The 21,955-nt window shown below is 38.8% G+C and overlaps 1 protein-coding gene across 1 annotated transcript; it reads left to right on the forward strand.

Moving 5' to 3' along the window:
• The first annotated feature begins 1,307 nt into the window (after nt 1–1,307).
• Nucleotides 1,308–18,934, forward strand: DEPDC7 (DEP domain containing 7). Its single transcript, XM_045484893.1, has 9 exons — nt 1,308–1,452; nt 10,593–10,983; nt 12,813–12,940; nt 13,762–13,951; nt 16,195–16,406; nt 17,435–17,577; nt 17,764–17,889; nt 17,997–18,075; nt 18,612–18,934. Exons 1-9 carry the CDS (start codon nt 1,380–1,382, stop codon nt 18,803–18,805), a joined length of 1,536 nt encoding a protein of 511 aa, XP_045340849.1. The 5' UTR covers nt 1,308–1,379; the 3' UTR covers nt 18,806–18,934.
• Nucleotides 18,935–21,955: the final 3,021 nt, after the last annotated feature.

Consider the following 21,955-nt stretch of genomic DNA (forward strand, 5'->3'; position numbering starts at 1 on the left):
GGTCTGTTGAATGCCTGAAACAGGTCCTAAATTGTATCTTATCTCTGCCAGCAGGAACCAACTGAGAAATTACAGAGGAAATTGCTTGAACAGACCTGAGGGCAGGTTTTACTACCACCAGGGGGAGAGAGCACATTAAAAAAAGGAGTAACCAGCTGGCACCTTTTCTAAATCTTCAGATTGCCCCTGCCCCACGCACTAAATTGGGATTCTGGGTCACAGCTTCTTAAGTATGTATTCTTTGAAACAACCACATGTATATATTCTTAGAATTGTATTCTCTAAACCACATGCAGGGGCTTCTTCCAATAAGCAAAGTAATGAATTCACACCTAAAAGCATTCTAATTTATAACCTGATCACACAGGTATCCTCCTTAACGAGATATTTATTATATGTACCAAAGTTTTAAAATGATTACAAAATACCCAAATTTGGGGCAAAAAAACAAAACAAAATAAAACAAACCCAGGCATGTATCTGGCAATGAATTATTGGTCCCTTACTTAGATCCTTCACCCTTTCAGAAGTACCTCAGCAGGGCACCCCTGGATTCCCTAGTTGCAACTTCCCATTGACAACCCTCCCTTCCCTTCTTTTTTCGCCTTCACTCCATTTTCATAGCAAACTCTGTCCCTATCCTCCTGACCCACAGTTACTTTGGAGGAGGCACCAATTTTCTTTCCATGGCCAGCAAGATGCCCTCCTAACCATGACCTCTAAACATTGCTCTCCTGGGCCAGATAAAGATTTGTTTTTGTTGTTGTTGTTATTTTTCAGAGAAGGATGCGTGAAAAATTCGACGCACATACCATCGTGACATAATTTTAAGCACTAAAGTTTCAGGACCAAGTACTAAAATTCTTAACATGAATTAGTTTGTGTAATCTTCACAAAACTCTACGCCACAGGTGAGGGCACTCAGGCACAGAGCAATTAAGCAACTTGCTAAGCCTCAGAGCTCATCAACTGCGTGTCGTGGTTTGCACCCAGGTGGGCTAACTCCTGCTGGGGCGACGCTGAGTGGCGGTGGGATGGGAGTGCCGGCGCCGACCCGCGGCTCCCACACACAAATGCTCTTTACTTGGCTACCGCCCGCAACACAGCAGAACGGTGCAGTCCGGGGCGGGGGTGGGTGCGGTGGGGCGCCCGGGGCCGAACCTTTTCCGGCTCCGCGGGGCTGCAGGTTACGCGCAGCTCCTGCAGGCACGTGACCAGTGTCGAGCGGCGCGCGGCGGCCAAGGCGGGCCGGGCCTGGCCGGGGGCGGGGCCTGACGGGAGCCCCGCCCCGTCCCGGGCCAGTTAACTGGCGGCCGGGGCGCGGGCGCGCACTTCGCCGTGCAGCGGTCGGAAGAGCTGGTGGCCTGGCAGCTACGGCCATGGCCACGGTGCGGGAGAAGGCGGCGGCTCTGAACTGTTCAGCTCTCCACAGCCCAGCGCAGAAGCCTCCAGGTAGGTGATGAAGACCCCTGTCCGGGACATGTGGGGGTCACAGGGCGGGCTGGGGGGCTCAGGTTGCGGTTCTTGCGCGAGGCTGGCACGCCGCCGGGTCCAGCGGGCTCCACGCAGCTGTGCCCCCTCTGGCTAGTGCCCAGGCTTGTCGGCGAATTGGGCCCCTCTCTCGCGGGTGGGCTGTAGCCGGCCGACCCTGCCGTCCTCACAGCCCCGCTTTCTACTTAGTCCCCAACTTGAACTTTGTTGCGCGCTTTTCAGTGGCCAGCTGCGTGCCAGGCGCTCTCACTAGGTCTCCAGATAGGCTCCACGTCGTTACTCGTAGAAAGTTTATCTGGACTTGTATGGCTCTTTGCCTTCTGTCTCAGCCACAAACCTCGGCTCCACAGTATGGCCAGGAACCGAGCGCCTCTCTTGCCCGCTCTGTTCTCCAGACTTCCTGGGCTCTGTTCAACGGGCAGGACCTTGGCAAAAAAATATTTGTTCGTTAAATTTTCTGGATAGACAGTATTTCAGTGAATAGAAGTTTGAACTTTTTTTAATGGCTACATGACACTAGGAGAGACGTTGATGAATTTCTGCCACCAGCTTAATCGTGGCTTGGCTTTGAGAGTAGTCAAAAGCCTCTTACTTTCTTTGAATGTCCAAACAAATGAATGGAATGGGTGAGAAGTTCTGATCTTAGCATATTACAACTCAGTAAACAAACAAACAAACCACAACAAACTATCCAGAGAACACTTGGCTCTTTTTTTTTTTTTTTTTTTTTTTTTTTTTTACTTTCTAGAGAAGTTACACCCCCACCCTCTTCTGCATCTGCTCTGTAGGGTGTTCTACAAATTGGTTCCCTATCTGACAAAAACTTTTCCTTTGGAAAATACCAACCAGTGAAACTGGCTCCTTCCTCAAGGTGACAGTAGTCAGTGAATTGACTTAGGTCAGATGGGTGCATCTCAGTGGCTCCAGTCTTGTTTGACTTATAATGACTAATGCCCCTTTTAATCTTCAAAATTCTAATGATAAATTGTGATGAGAACTACTTTAGGAATAATATCGACCTTATTCCCCAATTTAAAGGATTCAGATAAGCATATGATGGCTACATTCAGAATTTCTCTGTGTTTTACATTGTGAAAAGAGTTGTTTTATATTCATCACTTGAGAATTCAAAATCAAATCGTATTGGAAACAGACTTGGGAAATCTTTAGGCTTACTTTCTGAGAGAAAGAAATTGCCAAATTTTACATGATTAAAAACATGGCACCCTGTCTTCTCTAACAGCTGAAATACCAGTTCTGAGCTTTGGGCATTTGTGAACAGGTTCTTAGATGGCATAAGCGAACAAGTATTCAAAATTAAGTAGATGACTTTCAGAGGGAAGAGCTAAAGGGCTGGTTAGCAGATTTGAACACATGGAAAAGACCAGTGTCCTGCACAGCAGCACAGGGGGCAGAGAAAAGACCACTGCCTTTTCTCATCTGTTTTGCTTGCTAGGGTTGGAACCCTACCTGTTAGCATTTGTTAATCCCTCTTTCACCCTTTAGTTGCCTTGTCACAGTCCCAGGGAACACAGTAATAGGAGCCTGTGCTTCTTGGTTCCTTGCTATTTCCTTTCTGTATGCTCAGGCAAGCAGCTTTCTACTCTTAGTTCTCTACCTATTAGTAACTCTTCCACACCTTAAAGGGGCTGTAACAACCAGGGACCTGATTTATGTAGAAGAAATAAATGCCATATGCTAACCTTCAGGACATACCTTAAAGATACTTGCCTTTTAATACAGACAAATAAGAAAGTGGTATGTTATCCTGTTTTCCTTTTATACTGTAACCCAATTCTCTGAATTCACCAGGTATCACTTTTCCAGGGAGCTCAAAGTACTTCCCATATGCTATCTCATTAATCTGTGTGAATTAAAGTAGGGGCCAGTGCCTACTTGTATTGATAGTTCTTTTAGCGTACTTTAAAATTGTTCTTATTAGAAGAGATTTCTTTTACATTCTTTACCTGCTTGCAACCTTCTTAGAGGCAGTCTCTGTCTTCAGCATGACATCTCTAATACTAAATAAGAGGAAAACAAACTTTGACCTATCAAAACCAATATGCAGTAAAAATGTATATTGGTATCAGTGTATAGCAGCAGGCTTTTCCCACTTAGTTACAGCTGCCTATTTTAATACCCCAAACTCGTTCTCTACATTTATCTATTTTCATAAGCCTTTGGTTAATGTCCAATAGATGTAGTTCTTTTCCTTTGTCTTGAAAATTCTGTAATGTTTTAAAACCTCCTGAAAAAAATAATTCTTAACATTATCTTAAATCCTAAATGACTTAGGATTTACATATTATTTTCTGATGAAGAGTTAAATCCTCTGGTATGTGACACATCTTGCCTTATCTGCTAACAGTCTTTATTTATTGAATACTGTTTGGAGCTTGACATCATCCGGTGAGGTGAATAGGTAAGGGATAAACTCTTTGAAGGTAGGAACTCTGTCCCCTTAGTTCAGAGGAAGGAAGAAGAAAGATACCTTCCTTTTTTACTTTTTAAATAAATTTTTTAAATTTTAGAATAGATTTAATTTACAAAAAAGTCACGAAGTTAGTATATAGAGTTCCCATATGCTCTTTACTCATTTTCCCTTACTATTAACATCTTATATTAGAATTGTATATTTGTTGTAATTAATGAACGAGTGTTAATGCATTCTTATTATTAACTGAAGCCCATACTTTTATTTAGAGTTCCTTAATTTTTGCTTAAGGTTCTTTCTCTGTTCAGGGATCTCAATCAGGTTATTCCATTACATTGAGTCCTTAGGCTCTTCTAGATTGTAAGTAACAGTTTCCCACTTTGTTTTGAAATATATATCTGTTAGATGCTGGGTATTGACATATTGTCTCCTATGATCCTGATGGTAACAGAGATCAGTGCAACTAGCTCTCTTTTGCAACAGAAAAATAACCTTGTTTGGGGCGCCTGGGTGGCTCAGTCGGTTAAGCGTCCGACTTCAGCTCAGGTCATGATCTCACAGTCTGTGGGTTCGAGCCCCGCATCGGGCTCTGTGCTGACAGCTCAGAGCCTGGAGCCTGTTTCAGATTATGTGTCTCCCTCTCTCTGACCCTCCCTGTTCATGCTCTCTCTCTCTCTGTCTCAAAAATAAATAAATGTTAAAAAAATTTTTTTTAAAAAGAAAAAAAAAGAAAAATAACCTTGTTTGCCCCAGATTGCATTATAGTAAATGATGGAGCCAAGAATAGAACCCAGGTATCTGGGACTCCAAAACTCATGCTTTTGTCTTACTCTTTGTATCCAGAGAAAGGAGGACTGTACGTCCTGCATTAACACAGGTTTTCATGTGTAACTAGTGTTCACTTAACCCACAGTTTCTGAACTTTGGGCACTATTGACATTTTCTTCATTGTGGGGGTTGGCCTGTGTTTAGCAGTGTCCCTAGGCCCTCTACTCACTAAATGCCAGTAGCACCAACCCCTCCTTTGCTTGTGACAACCAAGAATGGCTCCAGACATTGCCAAGTATCCAGTTGGGGTAAAATCATCCACTAAGAACCACAGCATTAACTCTCTTTTCAAAGTTTTTAGTAGTTGGCAATCATCTACAAGTATTGAATAACCAAATGTATTTTGTGAGGCAGTTTATAAGGCAATTAAATAATTTGAACTTTTGCAAACTATAAGGACATTTGAAAAAAAAATAAGGCACTTATTTTTCACTGTTCAAGTTTGTGGAAAATTGCCTAACATGAGCTATCTGAATTGTTTTTTTGTTGTTGTTGTTGTTTTTCCTGTGGGGTGGGGACACTCTAATGCCTAGGAATAAAATGAGATCGTTACATGTTAATTTAGAAGTAGCATGTTTTGGGGGGTACCTGGGTGGCTCAGTTGGTTAAGTGTCAGACTTCTGCTCAGGTGATAACCTCGTGGTTTATGGGTTTGAGCCCCCAGTTGGCTCTGCACTGACTGTGGAGCCTGAAGCCTGGGGATTCTGCCCCTGCTCCCTTGTGCTCCCTCTGTGTCTTTGTCTCTCAAAAATAAATAAACATAAAAAAAAATTTTAAAAATTTTTTTTTTTTTTTTTCAACGTTTATTTATTTTTGGGACAGAGAGAGACAGAGCATGAACGGGGGAGGGGCAGAGAGAGAGGGAGACACAGAATCGGAAACAGGCTCCAGGCTCTGAGCCATCAGCCCAGAGCCCGACGCGGGGCTCGAACCCACGGACCGCGAGATCGTGACCTGGCTGAAGTCGGACGCTTAACCGACTGCGCCACCCAGGCGCCCCCATAAAAAAAAAATTTTTTAAAGCATGTTTTCATAATTGTGTTTACCTTGCATCAGGATCCAGTTTTGTAATATATATATTGATCTTCTACGGAGTTTAGTAATCCTTCGAATTTGAAGTGATGATAGAATTTGTTTTTGCCTTTAAATAACACAAGCAGGGCCATGGTAGAGGTGCTGCACAGATCGTGGTTGAAGCTGATTGTCCCTTTGTGACTTTTGAGTAAATGTAATTTCTTGACATATCTGCCTTTATGGCTTGATTTTTAGGGAATTATTGTAACAACTTGTTTATTTACTGTATATTTATAGAAATGAAGATGATTATCAGTAGCATTACAAATATATATCAGAGTTCAATATTAGAAATTTAACTTTTTTATTCTTGGTAAATTCTTTTGGGTAGATTTCAAATACATGCAAAGAACAGGTCTTTGCCTTTGAAAAATAACTATTTTCAAACAAAAATGAATATGCTTGAAAAGTGAATGTTAACTAGTCTAGATTTATATAGTGTTTAAGAGTATGTATAGTATATTATATATCTAGTTTAAAACAATTTATGAGCCTCTTATTAGGCTCAGACATCTTCCAAAAAGCTTTGTATCTGATAAGGTCACATTTGTTCCTATGCTTCATTTCTTACCATATTTTATGTCGTGTTCGATGTCCATATCTAAATGGAGATGGGGTAGAATTTCAATCTCTCAAATCCTATAGTCAGCAGTTTAGACTGGAAACTAACCTTAAACACAGTGTTCCACTGTTGTATCAGTAAATGAAGACACTGACCTATAGAGGTTAACTCTCTTATCCAAGGTTATCACAGCTGATCTCTAGACTCTTTGATCCTTTGGTCATGATGCTTTTAGAACATGCTTGACCAAATGTAAATTAAATAAGGAAGTATCAAGGATGCAGATAGTGATGGATTTTAAAGAAATGTCTAGCTCATATGCAAGTGAGGGCTGGAGACAGGCTGAAATTCTGATTGCTAGATTTACAAAGCATTCATTGTATACTTCTGGTCTCTTGAATTCTGGTTGGAAGTTGCAGTAATTTGTCTTACTGGGCCATGGTCTGCTATACCAATATTCATTTCAGCTCTTAGATGATGATAAATAAGTTTCAAACCAGCATGTGGGGGACCTGTGTTCAACTGGTGAAGTCAGCATTAAAAAAACAGGTTATCCTGGTGTGGGTTTTGGCACATTTACTCGTCAAGTCCAGGGTATATTATGTATTAAAGTATCTGTATGAACATGAGCTACTTTGGGTCTGTGGGTGGTGATGCTTGAGGGGAAATATCCCAGGATGCAATGGTAGGGAATTAATGGTCAGTGAGAACAGAGGGGACCTGAAAGGGCTGAATTGTATCATGCCTGGAGGACTCTGGAAACCTTGTGTGGTTCATAGGTGCCTAGTATCCTGCTCTAACCTGTTCTTTAATCTTTTATACTGTGTTATCCAACCTGCAAAACTTCCTGATTTCCCATATTTAAGCAGCAAGTTAATATGGGGAAATTTATTCTTAACTCCCCGGTTGAAGATTAGCCTTTTCCATGTTGCTGAAACTGAGTGTCCCCTCCCTCCCACTCCATTCTGTGGTCTTGTTGATCTGAAATTAGTGACTCAGCCTTATTTTTTAGGATTTGTATACTTACCTACTTGTAGTTCAACTGTTAAGACTGATGTGTTTCAGATTTAACATTATTACTAACCCAGAAGTCTATTTCAATCTACTTGAAAAGCACTCTGATCTCTACAAGTTCAAATCTTATTTTCCTTTCCTGTCCTACTCCTGCATACTGTGACTAGTATATATTATGGAATTTATGATATCCTCTATTTTAGGACTAATGAATACTGTATTTATTTAATGACTGCTGTTTTTAAATATTTTTTATATGTTTGTTTATTTTTGAGAGCAAGCACAAACGGGGGAGGGGCAGAAGGGGGAAGGGGAGACACAGAATCTGAAGCAGGCTCCAGGCTCTGAAATGTCAGCACGGAGCCCAACGTGGGGCTCGAACCCATGAACTGTGAGGTCATGACCTGAGCTGAAGTCAGACGTCTAACCAACTGAACCACCCAGGCACCCCTTGAATTTTGTTTTTATTTTTATTATTTTTTAAATGTTTGTTTTTGAGAGAGAGAGTGCACGTGCAAGCATGGAAGGGGCAGAGGGAGAGGAAAGGGAATCCCAAACAGGCTCCACACTGAGTGTGGAGCCCGACCAACCTGGGGCTTGATCTCATGACTGTGAGATCATGACCTAAGCGGAAATCAAGAGTGGAATACTTAACCGACTGAGCCACCCAGGCGCTCCTCTGAAGTATCTTGAATTTTAAAATATAAAAACAGTCTTGCTGATTATTTTAAATGAACATTAGAGTAATTGGTAGATAGTTGAATTACCCATCACTTCTGGTATTGGAAATACACAAATAGTAAAGGGCTTTGTGTGTATGTTAGTAACTTAAATAGTGAAGATGTTCAAATTTCTAGTAGCTACAAAATGGCACTGCAAGTGGATACAGTGTGATGGTTCACTGTGGTTCTTTTATGTATTATAATACAAAAGACAAATTCCAGATGACCCACTCAAAATTTATGACCCTAGTGCATTAAGTGGAGTTTTAATGTCTTTCAGGAACTTATCTTTGCTTTCATCTTATACGTTCTATTTTATCTAAACAGGCAGGAAGATAATTTCAGGTAGCAGTTTCTGTAATTATAATTCTCTTATTCCTTAGAGTTGTAGTGATAGTTTTCCTTTTTACATGACCTTAAGGGAAGTAGTAAGTTTTCAACTTCTCTGTCAGAGAATCCTAAAAATAAAGGAAGTGATCCACTTAACAAAAATAGAGGCTTAAAAATTAGAACCACTGAATATTCAGAGCATCATTGAAAATTGTAACACATAAAAAGGCACAGTCTGTGTTTATGTAAAAAGAGAGCAAGCCACCCAGCCACCAAGCTTATGATTAGCTAGACTCTGTTCCATCAGCTTATTAAACGAAGGTCTGTGTTTTCCTTTTTATTGTTTCTCCTTTTCTTTGTAGTTTCGCCAAATATCAGTTTATTAAAATCAGGAAAAACATGATAAATCTTTGAAAGCATGTTTTCTCTGTTTCCTGTCTTGCTGAAACCTTGCTTTATCTCTGTGCTTTTCCTATCTTTGTGGTAGGTTGTAAGCTCCTATCAGGCAGGAACCAGTTTTCCCTGTTACAAAGTGCTTAACTCCTAAACCTGCATAGTAGGAAGCTTTAAAAATATTAGTTTAGGGGCGCCTGGGTGGCTTAGTCGGTTAAGCGTCCAACTTCAGCTCAGGTCACGATCTCGTGGTCCGTGAGTTCAAGCCCCGCGTCAGGCTCTGGGCTGATGGCTCAGAGCCTGGAGCCTGCTTCTGATTCTGTGTCTCCCTCTCTCTCTCTGCCCCTCCCCCGTTTGTGCTCTGTCTCTCTCTGTCTCAAAAATAAATAAACGTTCAAAAAAATTTATAAAAAAATATTAGTTTATTCCAACTGCTGTGTGTATGTATGTCTATAATTATACATCTATTTACTGATAAATGCTTTAAAATCATATAGACCATGAACCAAATTCCAATACCATCTCTTACAGTATAATGTTTGGAAGTTACATTTAACCTCTGTGAATCTATTTTGCTTCTCTGAGATTATATCTACCTCATACGGTTGCTAATGTTGTAATGTAATTCATAAGACACGTAATAGAGTTCCTTACACATAATTGGTAACTGCCACAAGGTCCTACTTGATACCCCACCCCAAAGACCATTTCCACTCTCCTCTGATCTCATTTCCTACTGTTCTTTCCCTGACTACCCACCTTGGGCATGCTGGCCTTGTTCCTCCTCTCCTGGCCAAACACACTCGGTTTCTAGAGCCTTTGCTCTTTCTGTTCTCTTTCCCCAAATACCTGCACAGCTTGCTTCCTGGTTTTACTCCAGCTTCTGCTCAGAAATCACCTTGTCAGATCTTTCCTGACATCCATCTGAAATAGTGTTCTTTCCTCACCAGGCTTTATTTTTCTTGTTAGCATTCATATAACATGTACATATTGTCTGTATCTTCCCACAAAGTATAAGTCCATGTAAACAGGGATTTGATTTTCCTCACCTTTGTATCCTAGCATGTAGGACAGTGTTCAGCATAAAGTAGGCACTACATTTTAAATGAGTTGCTACTAATTAAAATTTCAGTAATAAATTGACCTCATAATTGTTCCTTAGTAATAACTTTGGAAATTGCTACTTTTTTAAAGTTTATTTTACTTATTTTTGAGAGAGGGAAGAGAGGGAGGGGCAGAGAGAGAGAGAGAGAGAGAATATCCCAGGCAGGCTCCATGCCACCAGCGCAGAGCCTGACGTTGAGCTTGAACTCACGAACCCATGAGATCATTACTTGAGCTGAAACCAAGAGTTGTGTGTTTAACCGACTGAGCCACCCAGGCTCCCCTGAAATGGCTCCTTTTTTTTTTTTTTTTTTTTAATGTTTATTTATTTATTTTTTTATTAAAAAAAAATTTTTTTTTAATGTTAAATTTTGACAGAGAGAGACAGAGCATGAGCGGGGGAGGGGCAGAGAGAGAGAGGGAGACACAGAATCTGAAGCAGGCTCCAGACTCTGAGCTGCCAGCAAAGAGCCTGACACAGGGCTCGAACCCACGGACAGCATGATCATGACCTGAGCTGAAGTCGGACGTTTAACTGACTGAGCCACCCAGGTGCCCCTGAAATGGGTATTTTTTGTTTAAGGATTGCTTAGACCTTATTATAAATGAACAAGGTTACTCTGCGTTTTTCCCATTGCAGGTTTCAGCGTGGCCCAGAAACCATTCGGAGCCACCTATGTGTGGAGCAGCATTATAAACACTCTTCAAACACAGGTGGAGGTGAAAAAACGAAGACACCATTTAAAAAGACACAATGACTGCTTTGTTGGTTCAGAAGCTGTGGATGTCATTTTTTCTCACCTAATTCAGAATAAATATTTTGGTGATGTAGATATTCCTCGGGGCAAAGTGGTAAGAGTGTGTCAAGCACTTATGGACTACAAAGTATTTGAAGCAGTTCCAACCAAAGTCTTTGGAAAAGACAAAAAACCTACATTTGAAGATAGTAGTTGCAGCCTTTATAGATTCACAACCATACCTAACCAAGACAGTCAATTAGGCAAAGAGAATAAACTATGTTCACCTTCCAGGTTAGTATATAATGTTAGATTATCCTGGGGGTATTGGCAGGATTTAATCTACTTTTTAGCAACAGGCTGAATGGTTTTATATTATTTTGGAAACCGTAAATGAGGCTAAAATCTGGTTCTGTGGGTGAATTTGATAAAATACAGTGAACTTTTGTTTATTCGGTATCTCCTGGAATTCTTGCTTGTTCATATTTTATATTTAGCAGAAACAATCAACAAACTTTGATTTTTCTGCTTCAAGTTACAATTATAGCGTAAAAGTATGTTAGTTTATGCACAAAGTGGTGTGAGAACAGAAAATGTGAAGGTAGGCAGGTAAGTTATCACTAGAATCTAGGAAATGGCAGATGTGAAGTATGAAAGGCATGTGGGACCCAGAGTGCGGAGAGTTTCATATGACTTGAGTTTGCAATCGATCATACAGATGTTGGGGAGGCCACAAAAAAATGACATTATATTTTAGAAAGGTCATCCTGGCGGCCATCTGGACATCCTAATGGGGAGAGCTAGTTAGGAGTCTATTGCAGTATTGCAGTCTATAGACGGGGGTGAAGTGGGGATTGTGGTGAAGAGGGAATCAATTAAAGGGAGACTGGGGGACAGAATTGTAGAACCCAGTGACTGAAATGGATGAATGTGTTAAGTACATAATTAACTTACTTGTCATGAAGTAAAATGTTTCCCTTATATTTCCTTGAGCTAAACTGTGTAGAGGGGACCATGCAACTGAAGCCTTATAATTCAGATCTGACCCAAAGAGTTTTAGTCTTCCCGACTTTCAATTATTTTTAGTGTATTGTGTATCAGATATTGTGTATTTTTAATGTCTTTAGTGTATCAAATATTTTAATGTACTAACTTTCAAAACTTTAAAAGATGATAAAATTACCTCTAAATATAGGAAGGAGATATGAGGGTGATATAGGGCAAAATCGCTGCTTTCCAGATACAGGTCCACATACTTTATCTGAAACCTTTGGGGCTATATGCATTTAGCAATTTGGAGCTTTGGAGATCTTAAAAAGATACTTTTGTATATAGACCATATGTTTGATAACAGTCCTGGAGGGATCCTGGGCAGCATCTGGTAACCGAACGTATTAGTATTTCTTCAGTAAACAAAATACTCCTAACTGGGAGGAAGAAAGGCTATGATAGTCTCAGGTTAGCTTTTGCCACCATATGAGTTCTGAATAAACTTTAGATTTTTCACAGCTTTTTGGGTTTGAGAATTGTGGGTAAAGGATTATCAGCTCTGTATTTGGAAAATGATGAGCACTATCCACCGAAGGATGCCCCAGAAATAGACATAACTGATAAAAAACAGCATAATAAAGTTTGATTACGTTCTAAAATAGGAGACCAAAATTTTAATCATCGAATTACTTAAATCTAAACGTTCAGGGGTGCCTGGGTGGCTCAGTTGGTTAAGCGTCCGACTTCGGCTCAGGTCATGATCTCGCGGTTCGTGAGTTCCAGCCCCATGTCGGGCTCTGTGCTGACAGCTCAGAGCCTGGAGCCTGCTTCGGATTCTGTGTCTCCATCTCTCTCTGCCCCTCCCCCGCTTGTGCTCGGTCTCTCTCTATCAAAAATAAATAAAATGTAAAAAAAATTAAAAAAAAAATCTAAATGTTCAAAGGAGAATTTAGAGTGTGTGTGTTTAGACTTGAGAAAGAAGGTGCATGTTTTTGTATTCTGTTGTTAGAATTTGCATTTGTTTTGTTTTTGTTCTGAACTAAATAAACTTTGTAGAAACTCTTAGCTTTCTAACAATAAGATATTTCTCTGGGCTTACTACTAAACATTAATTAAAAAAAAAATCATTTTAGGTATTCAGATGCATTATTTAAGTCCTCTGATTCCAAATCGGCAAGTTTAGAGGATCTCTGGGAAAATCTGAGTTTAAAGCCTGCTAACTACCCTCACATAAACATGTCTACAACCTTGTCTCCACAAGGTAAGTAAAGATGATACAAGCAAGAAATACAGAAGACCAACTTCAGATAAAGTTAGTTATTTAAAACTTTTGAGTCTTAACCTTTATTAGAATTGAAATATTCAAACCACAAAGAAAGAGCACACTGTGTATTAAAGCTGTTTATATTAAGTTTTAACAGAGGTCTATTATCTTTAACAAATAGATCAGTGTTGCAATTCTTGAACACTGACTTTTGTCCTATCAGCTGGCAGAGGTTCAAATCTGCAGTGTTTTGCGTGCAGATTTTTATTTATTTAAAATATGCTCTCAGATAATTCTTTCTCTAACATTTTATTAGGCTAAATAAAATTTTGAAAATTACATTATTAATGTTTAACATTAACAGAACTCTTATGTTCTTCCTGGTCTTTGGCAAAGGATTGTAGACTCATGACCGATTTCCACCTTCCCTCCCCCATCCTAGTTGTGGAAACCCTGAGTGGAATAATCTGCAGCCAATAGTTTCAAACCAGTTTTCAGATTGAATAATGAATCATTCTTTCTTCCAAAGTCCTTATTAACATGTTATATGACTTGATCTCTTATCTCTGCCATATTGCTTTTTACAGTACAAGAATGAAAAGAATTCCTGTTGTCCAAGTCTGTTCTCCTACACTTTAAACAAATCTTGAATTGTTTTTATTTTCTCATAAGAAACCACTTCATAAGATTGACTTTTTTCCCTTTCCTTTTTTTTTTTTTTTTGCCACAAACTTCTACCTTAGACTTGCCTAGACAAATACTGTGGTGAGCATTTAATAAATATTGTTACTTTTTACCTTGTCATTTTTCCTGTGTAGTTATTAATGAAGTATGGCAAGAAGAAACAATTGGACGTCTGCTGCAGCTTGTAGACCTTCCACTTCTTGACTCTTTACTCAAACAGCAAGAGGTTGTATCTAAAGTTCCTCAGCCTAAGAGGCAACCTGACTTGATCAACAACAGTAACTATCTGGATCGAGGGATTCTCAAGGCTTATAGTGACTCTCAGTATGTGGAAATACATCCATCTAATAATTTGAGTGTGTTTTTAGGAAGATTATAGATAATGGTTTGAAGATAATCCTTTGAGTTCTGTCCACAGGATCAGAGATGCATTAGTCGATTGATAATTATCAGTACTTGGAAAAGTGAAGAACAAAATTACCTTGGTCAAAATTAGAGATTTAATTTTCATTATTTTTTATATTCATTTTTGTTTCACACATACCTTCACTTGTGCATCAAGTGAAGAAGATGATTATGTTCCATCTTCTCTCTGTTAAAATGTAGGGCAGCACTGGGGGTTGTATGGAAACCAATTTGACAATAAGTTTCATATTAGGAAAAAATAAAAGGAAAAAAAATAAATGGAATAACACAATATAAAAAAAATTTTTTTAAATGTAGGGCTCTCTGGTCTTCAAAGGGCTTGGAACAAAATTAACAGATTTGGCAAATTCTCAGAATCCTTTGACTACCTATATTTTTATACTTCTCCAGAATATCTTGAATATGTATTTTTAATTGTTTTGTTAAAGAAATATAATGAAAGTAACTCTTGTTCTCATATCTGACCATCATTCTTCCAAATATAAATCTTAAGGTATGAAGGCTTCACTTCAGGTGCTAAGGGAAATATGATTTTTTTTTCCTTAAGGAAGAGTTCAATATTCCTTATAACTTTGAAACTCTTCTCCTAAGTAAAACTATCACATGTTAAAATCTTGTATTTTTTTATTTCTTATAGCTTATTTAATTTTTAATTATTTTTGCCTTAGCAGATAGCATTCAGTAGTTAGGGAGATAGAAATGTTTCAAAGGAATGCAACTTACATTTTCAGTACTTCATAAGTTCTACAGTCCAATGAACTATTAATAGTTGAATGTCAAAAGGTAGCTTAAAACCTTATGCAAAAAGCAGTTAATCCCAACATACTAGTTATTGACTCTGTGTATACAATAGGAGGCTTATTAATCAATAAGAATTTTAGAGTTAAAAAGATTAAATCCTACATAATTCTTTTAAAAAAAAGAATTTAAATCCTATTTCTACAATCTCAAGTAACATGAAAACATTTTTTATTTTATTTTATTTTGGGAGAGAGCGAGCATGTGGGACAGAGGGAGAGAGAGAGAATCCCAAGCAGGCTCCATACTGTCAATGTGAGATCATGACCTGAGCCAAAATCAAGAGTCAGCTGCTTAACCAACTGAGCTACCCAAGTGCCCCTGAAAACATTTTATAATTACCTTAAATTTTAAATACAGAGTTAGAAACTGTGTTAAAAATGACCTTAAAGATCATCTAGCTGCATCTTACCATTAACTTGATGAAGCTGATGCCCAGAAGGGTGACATGACCTGCCTGATAAAGTGCACCTGAGTGGTGACAGAATTAGTTGTCCTGAGTTCATGGCAGTAGAGTGCATGATTTTTTAAAAACTATATATAAAATACATATGTACATTAACAAGTTGAATATTAAAAGCTATTCATTCTATTTTTTGAACTGTACCATTTTTCTGAAGTTACCCAGCTGGCATTTTATTAGAAGTAGAAATTAATATTTAATTATTTTGAAACCCTACCTTATCTTCCTCTATTCTCTCCTAGCCAAAGTGTGAGATGATTGATCACACACAGAGCTGTGAAGTAAGCAAGATTGTATTAGAAAAGTACTGGTCTAGGAGTGAGATCTGGGACCCTGAGCATGTAACTCAGAGTTTCTGGGCCTCTGTCATAAATTTCAAGAGTAGGCTTTGAATTTTGATGTCCTTTTTAGTTTATATTGTAGTGGATAGCTTCTGTTTTCCCTTCAAAAGAAAAAAAGAAAAAGAGAGAAGACCTATTAAGCCAAGCTTTTGGTCTGTGATACATGATCTACCAATATTTTAAAAAGAATTACAGGGGCGCCTGGGTGGCTCAGTCGGTTGGGTGGCCGACTTCGGCTCGGGTCATGATCTCGCGGTCCGTGAGTTCGAGCCCCGCATCGGGCTCTGTGCTGACAGCTCAGAGCCTGGAGCCTGTTTCGGATTCTGTGTCTCCCTCTCTCTGACCCTCCCCCATTCGTGCTCTGTCTCTCTCTCTATCTCAAAGATAAATAAACATTAAAAAAAAATAAAAAAAAAAAAAGACATGTATCTTTAAGGGTATAGAAATCTATCTTCATGGCAGACTTGAGATAGGTAGTAAGTATTGTGTGTACATTTGTTGCTTTTTTGCTTTTTAAAATAATTATTTTTTCCCCATAGGGAAGATGAATGGCTCTCTGCAGCAACTGACTGCTTAGAATACCTTCCTGATCAGTTGGTGGTGGACATAAGCAGAAACTTTCCTGAGCAACCAGATAGGATAGACCTAGTGAAAGAACTTCTGTTTGATGCCATTGGCAAATATTACAGTAGTAGGGAACCTCTGTTAAATCATTTATCTGATGTTCATAATGGCATTGCAGAACTCTTAGGTAAGTAAGAGCTTACTGGATCCTGGAATGTGTCTTTTGGAAAAAAACAGGAAGAAGTTAATTATCCTCAGAATTAACCAAAATGGCACTACTTCAAGCTGGGAGTGGATCTGGATTAATCCATGGAAAGTATGTTTATTCCAAAACTTCTAGGGCTGATTTGGAAAGAGGCTTTAATAAGCTGTAAAGTTACGCAGGAACTTCCGTTGGCACAGGAGAATGCTACCCTCATTCACTGGAAGTTTAATAAGTGTAGCGTGGTAGTTCTCTTCTGTAGAAAGCACACCAACATCACCACTCTTCCCACTCCGTTCTCTTCAAAATGGCAGACACTCTGTCCCTCTACCAATGAGCCAGACTGTTCCTCATGGTTTGTTGAAAACAAATCGGGGGGGGGGGGCGCCTGGGTGGCGCAGTCGGTTAAGCGTCCGACTTCAGCCAGGTCACGATCTCACGGTCTGTGAGTTCGAGCCCCGCGTCAGGCTCTGGGCTGATGGCTCAGAACCTGGAGCCTGTTTCCAATTCTGTGTCTCCCTCTCTCTCTGCCCCTCCCCCGTTCATGCTCTGTCTCTCTCTGTCCCAAAAATAAATAAACGTTGAAAAAAAAAATTTAAAAAAAAAAAAAGAAAAAAAAAAAAAGAAAACAAATCGGGGGTTTCAGAGAATCCTGTCTATTTTTCTCAGGTAGAGTTGGATACATCAGTACTTTACACATAGTGTACACTTGAAATGTATTGAATTAATGAAAAGCAGGCTGGGAATTTATTTTCAAAGCCAAGAATTTGATACAACATCCTAAGATTGTTAATTTTGACAAGGATTTAGGGAATGAGTTGTCAATTTGAGAATAGGCTGTCTTGAAGGTTGGTATTGGTCATTTATTGTAATTTCTCATCTTTTTGTTTTGTTTTGCTTTTGAAAATAGTTTTGAATAAGTTTACTGTTTAACTTAAGCTTTAACTTGAATTTTGTTCCTTTAATAGTCCCTTTTGGTCAAAATTAAAAGCCGTTTTTTCTTTTGGCTGAAGTGAATGGGAAGACTGAAATAGCATTAGAAGCTACTCAGCTCTTTCTAAAGCTTTTGGATTCCCAAAATAGAGAAGAATTTAGAAGACTACTGTATTTCATGGCTGTTGCAGCACATCCTTCTGAATTTAAATTACAGAAAGAAGTAAGTCTTTCGTCTAAATGTTAATTGTATTCAGTAGCCTTAATACTTACAGGATGCACATGTCAGATTATTTTACATTGGCACCAAGTATGCTGAAATGAATAGCTATTAATACTTAATATTGCCTTTTATATTAAATTTAGTTCAAATGTACACTATTGGGTGTGTTTTGTTTTATTTTTATAGAGCGACAACCGAATGGTTGTGAAAAGGATATTCTCAAAAGCTATTGTTGACAATAAAAATTTATCCAAAGGCAAAACTGATCTTCTGGTACTCTTTTTAATGGATCATCAAAAAGATGTTTTTAAGGTAAAATTCTGAAAGTAGTTAAATTGAGCTTATGTAATAGATCACTAGATTGCAATGCATTTGAATAATGTCCCATGTCCCTCCTCTTTTTTTTTTTTTTTTTAAAGATTCCAGGAACTCTACATAAAATTGTTAGTGTTAAGCTCATGGCCATTCAGAAAGGAAGAGATCCAAATAGAGATACAGGTAATCTGAGAAATAGTATTTTCATGATCTTTCAAAGCTAAATTCCTAGTTATTTATTTGAAAGTCTTGCTGTAAGTAGTTGCACTTTAATTTCAATTAAACTTTAAACTCCTTGGAGTTACCCAGACTTGGCAGAGACCCTCTTTATGTCAAAAAGTAACTTGACCTGGGGAGCCTGGGTGGCTCAGTCAGTCAGTCAAGCGTCTTACTCTTGACTTAGGCTGGGGTCATGATCTCGTGGTTTGTGAGTTCGAGCCCTGTATCAGGCTCTGTGCTGACAGCACAGAGCTTGCTTGGGATTCTCTGCCTCTTCTGTCTCCTTGCCCCTTCACGACTTGTGCTCTCAATCTCTCTCTCTCTCTCAAAAATAAACTTAAAAAAAAAAAAAGTAACCAGGGTTAGAAAGTCAGCAGTGCTTAGCATCTTCATTGCATTTTAAAAACGGGAATAAAAATAGAAATGTGAATATATTATTTTTTTTAGTTAAATCTGAGGAATAGATTCATTAATTGAACTTTTTACTTTTAAACTTGAAGGATATATATATTGCCAGAGAATTGATCAAAGTGATTATTCTGACTATACACAGAAGACAACTAAGGATGAACTAATGAATTTACTAAAAACTATTGATGAGGATTCAAAACTATCTGCCAAAGAGAAGAAAAAATTGCTAGGTCAGTTCTACAAGTGTCATCCAGACATCTTTATTGAGTATTTTGGAGACTGAGTTTTTAATGTCTGTGTATAACTTATGTATTTTAAGAATAAATTATGTATCCCAAATACCTAATCACATTTGTAATCTTGGGTGTTCTAAATATGAAATTGTACTTAATAAAATGTTTTTTATATAAACTGAGTATTAGATGGTGTATTGCTGTTAAATATTGACCTGTTTAGGGTGAGTTGATTTATAATTACTCTGCCCAATACTTTATAGAACATCATAGGAATATAATGATATGACATTGCAGTGTTTACATAACAGTATTAAATAGTAAGGAAGTCTAATTAACAGTTAATAGGACTGTGGTTTTTACCTTGAAAGGTACTCCTTAAAGATATAAAATAGAAATTCAGGCTATGATAAAATGAATTTGGTAATTACCACAAACAGTAGACAAGTCAGAAATTGAACTGTCCTAATGATTTTGAAAACTTCATCTTTTTAGGTTTATTGTGGAAAACTTCAAACATATATAAAAATGGGGGAGAATGGAATAATAGAATAACTTCCACATACTCATTATCCAGTTTCAACAATTGCCAACTGATGGCCAATCTCATTTAATCTATACCCCCATGCATTCTTTGCTCCCACCCCAGCAAACTTCAGACATATCACTTCATGTATAAAAGTTCAGAATGTGTAGCTAAAACAGGACATTAAAAAACCAACCACAGTATAGTATATACACACAAACCCACAATTCCTTAATACCATCAAATATGCATTCAGTAGTTACGTTTTCTGATCTCACATGATTTTGACAGTTTATTCAAATAGGGATCCATTAAAGTCCATAAATTGCAATTGATTAATGAGCTTTGTAAGTCTCTTAATTTATATGTTCTTTTGAATCTTTCTCGTTTCTCCTCACGCTGGGTTCTATGCTGACAGTTCAGAGGCCTGGAGCCTGCTTCGGGTTCTGTGTCTCCCTCTGTCTGCCCTCCCCTGCTTGTACTCTGTCTTGTCTATAAAAAATAAACATTAAATAAAATGAAACTAAATTTTATCTACTTAGAGATACTGCTGCCTACATTTAAAGAGAGGTAGGGAGGGGCGCCTGGGTGGCACAGTCGGTTAAGCGTCCGACTTCAGCCAGGTCACGATCTCGCGGTCTGTGAGTTCGAGCCCCGCGTCGGGCTCTGGGCTGATGGCTCAGAGCCTGGAGCCTGTTTCCAATTCTGTGTCTCCCTCTCTCTCTGCCCCTCCCCCGTTCATGCTCTGTCTCTCTCTGTCCCAGAAATAAACGTTGAAAAAAAAAATAAAATAAAATAAAAAAATAAAGAGAGGTAGGGAGGAGTGCCTGGCTGGCTCAGTCTGAGCGTGTAACTCTTGATCTCAGGGTTGTGGTTCGAACCCCACATTAGGTATAGAGATTACTTAAATTTTTTTTTGAAAAATAGAGGTAGGAAAGACTCAAATGATGAGCCAATATGCTGGCATGTCAATCTTTTATTTTCTAACCTATAACTGATACTAGTCTTTAAATGGGAGAAAGTTGAGGACTCCTCTATAATGTACCTGTGATCCCTAACCTTGTGTGGTTTTTTGTTTTTTGGCTTTGTTTTCATAGGCAAGAAGGGAAGGTAACTCTCTTTACAATGTAGTGAAAAAGAGAAGATAAACTTGTTTGTGATTTAAGTGTGAAGTTTTCAGAAACTACTGAAAGTGCAGTGAGACCATATGGGGAGTGTGGGGGTGGTTCTTATCTGGCTGCACACTGGAATCACCTGGAAAGCTTGGCAGTTCTCTGGCATCACCCCTGGAGTTTCAGATGATAGTTTTAGAACTCCTGCCTACCCCCCCCCCAGGAGATTCTAAGGTGTAGTCAGGGTTGAGAACCACTAATCTAGAGACTCTGTACATTAGTACAGAGCAAAACTGTGTGTACTGACTTGCAACCTTTGCACGTAATGATTATTTGGCAAACAAAACTACCATCTCTCCTTCAGGGGAAGGCAGAACTGCCTAGTTATAGTCGTGGTCCTAGAAGCAGCAGCATTCTAATGGGATGATAACTCCATGGAAAATCTAGCAAGACCACAATTTACCTCAACCTTCATAAGCAAGAATAGAATAAGGTTTTAAGAAAAATTGGTCATGTTTACTGCATGGTCAAAGTTTTAAACTGTGGGTTCTGTGCTACCCTGAATGCTGTGGGCAGCCCTCCTGTACCACTAGAACTGTATGTTGTTTGCTATGTGCCCTCATTTATTCATCCAGGATAACCTCTTGGGAACCCATCCTCACTTACACAACATGATGTCTAGGAGACTGAGCTTTACCACTACCCTAGCTGGGTAGAACAGGGCTAAGCACTGATCGATAGCTTACCTATGGGCAAATGACTTGAGTTTGCATAAAAATCAGCTTGGGCAGTGAAATTCTGTATAGAAAAATCCAAATTAGGGAGCAACAATTAAAGTAAGCTAGTCTGTTTTACGAAGGGAGTACAGGAGACTGCAGCGAGGAGCAGAGGTATGATGAGAGCGATCCTTTGTGTCTAGGGGAGTTGATAGGATAGTACTGATCTCTAGAACAGCTGCCAGCTTTCTTCTTCAAAACCCTAAGTGGCCTTTCAGTGAACTCCCTTTATTTTGAGGTAATTTGAGTTTCCAGTCCTTGCAACCCAAAAAATCACAGAAGGTGTCAGTATGTTTTTAATATTTAAAGGAAACCAAATATATCAGAAGATTACAAGTAAGCCACTGCAAATCAAATCAATAGTTTTGATAGTGTAACAACATCCCCTCCACGAGTGAAAACTGTGTATATTAATCCTTAAAAGAAGGTAGTGGATTCTCACTAGGTGTGTGGACATAGAGGGTGGGTCTCCCTAGGGAGGTAGTTCTTGCCTGGCTGTATGTTCAAATCACCTGGAAAGCTTAACAGTTCTGCCTTGGCATCACCCCCAGAATTTCAGATGATAGTTTTAGAACCCTCCACACCCCCAGATTTTAGGATGTAGTTAGGGTTGAGAACCACTAGAGACTAATGGTATATTAGTCTGGACTTGGAAGTGAGAACTGAATGTTTTCTTGGTGAATCTTTGTTCCAGTTAGTTGAGTATTTTAGGGATTTTTTTTTTCTCTAAAGTGAATCCTCATCCGAGGACTTTTATGCGTGTGTGTATTTAAGAAAAAATACCCA

This window comes from Leopardus geoffroyi, chromosome D1 (assembly GCF_018350155.1).
Source record: "Leopardus geoffroyi isolate Oge1 chromosome D1, O.geoffroyi_Oge1_pat1.0, whole genome shotgun sequence".
Lineage (NCBI taxonomy): Eukaryota > Metazoa > Chordata > Mammalia > Carnivora > Felidae > Leopardus > Leopardus geoffroyi.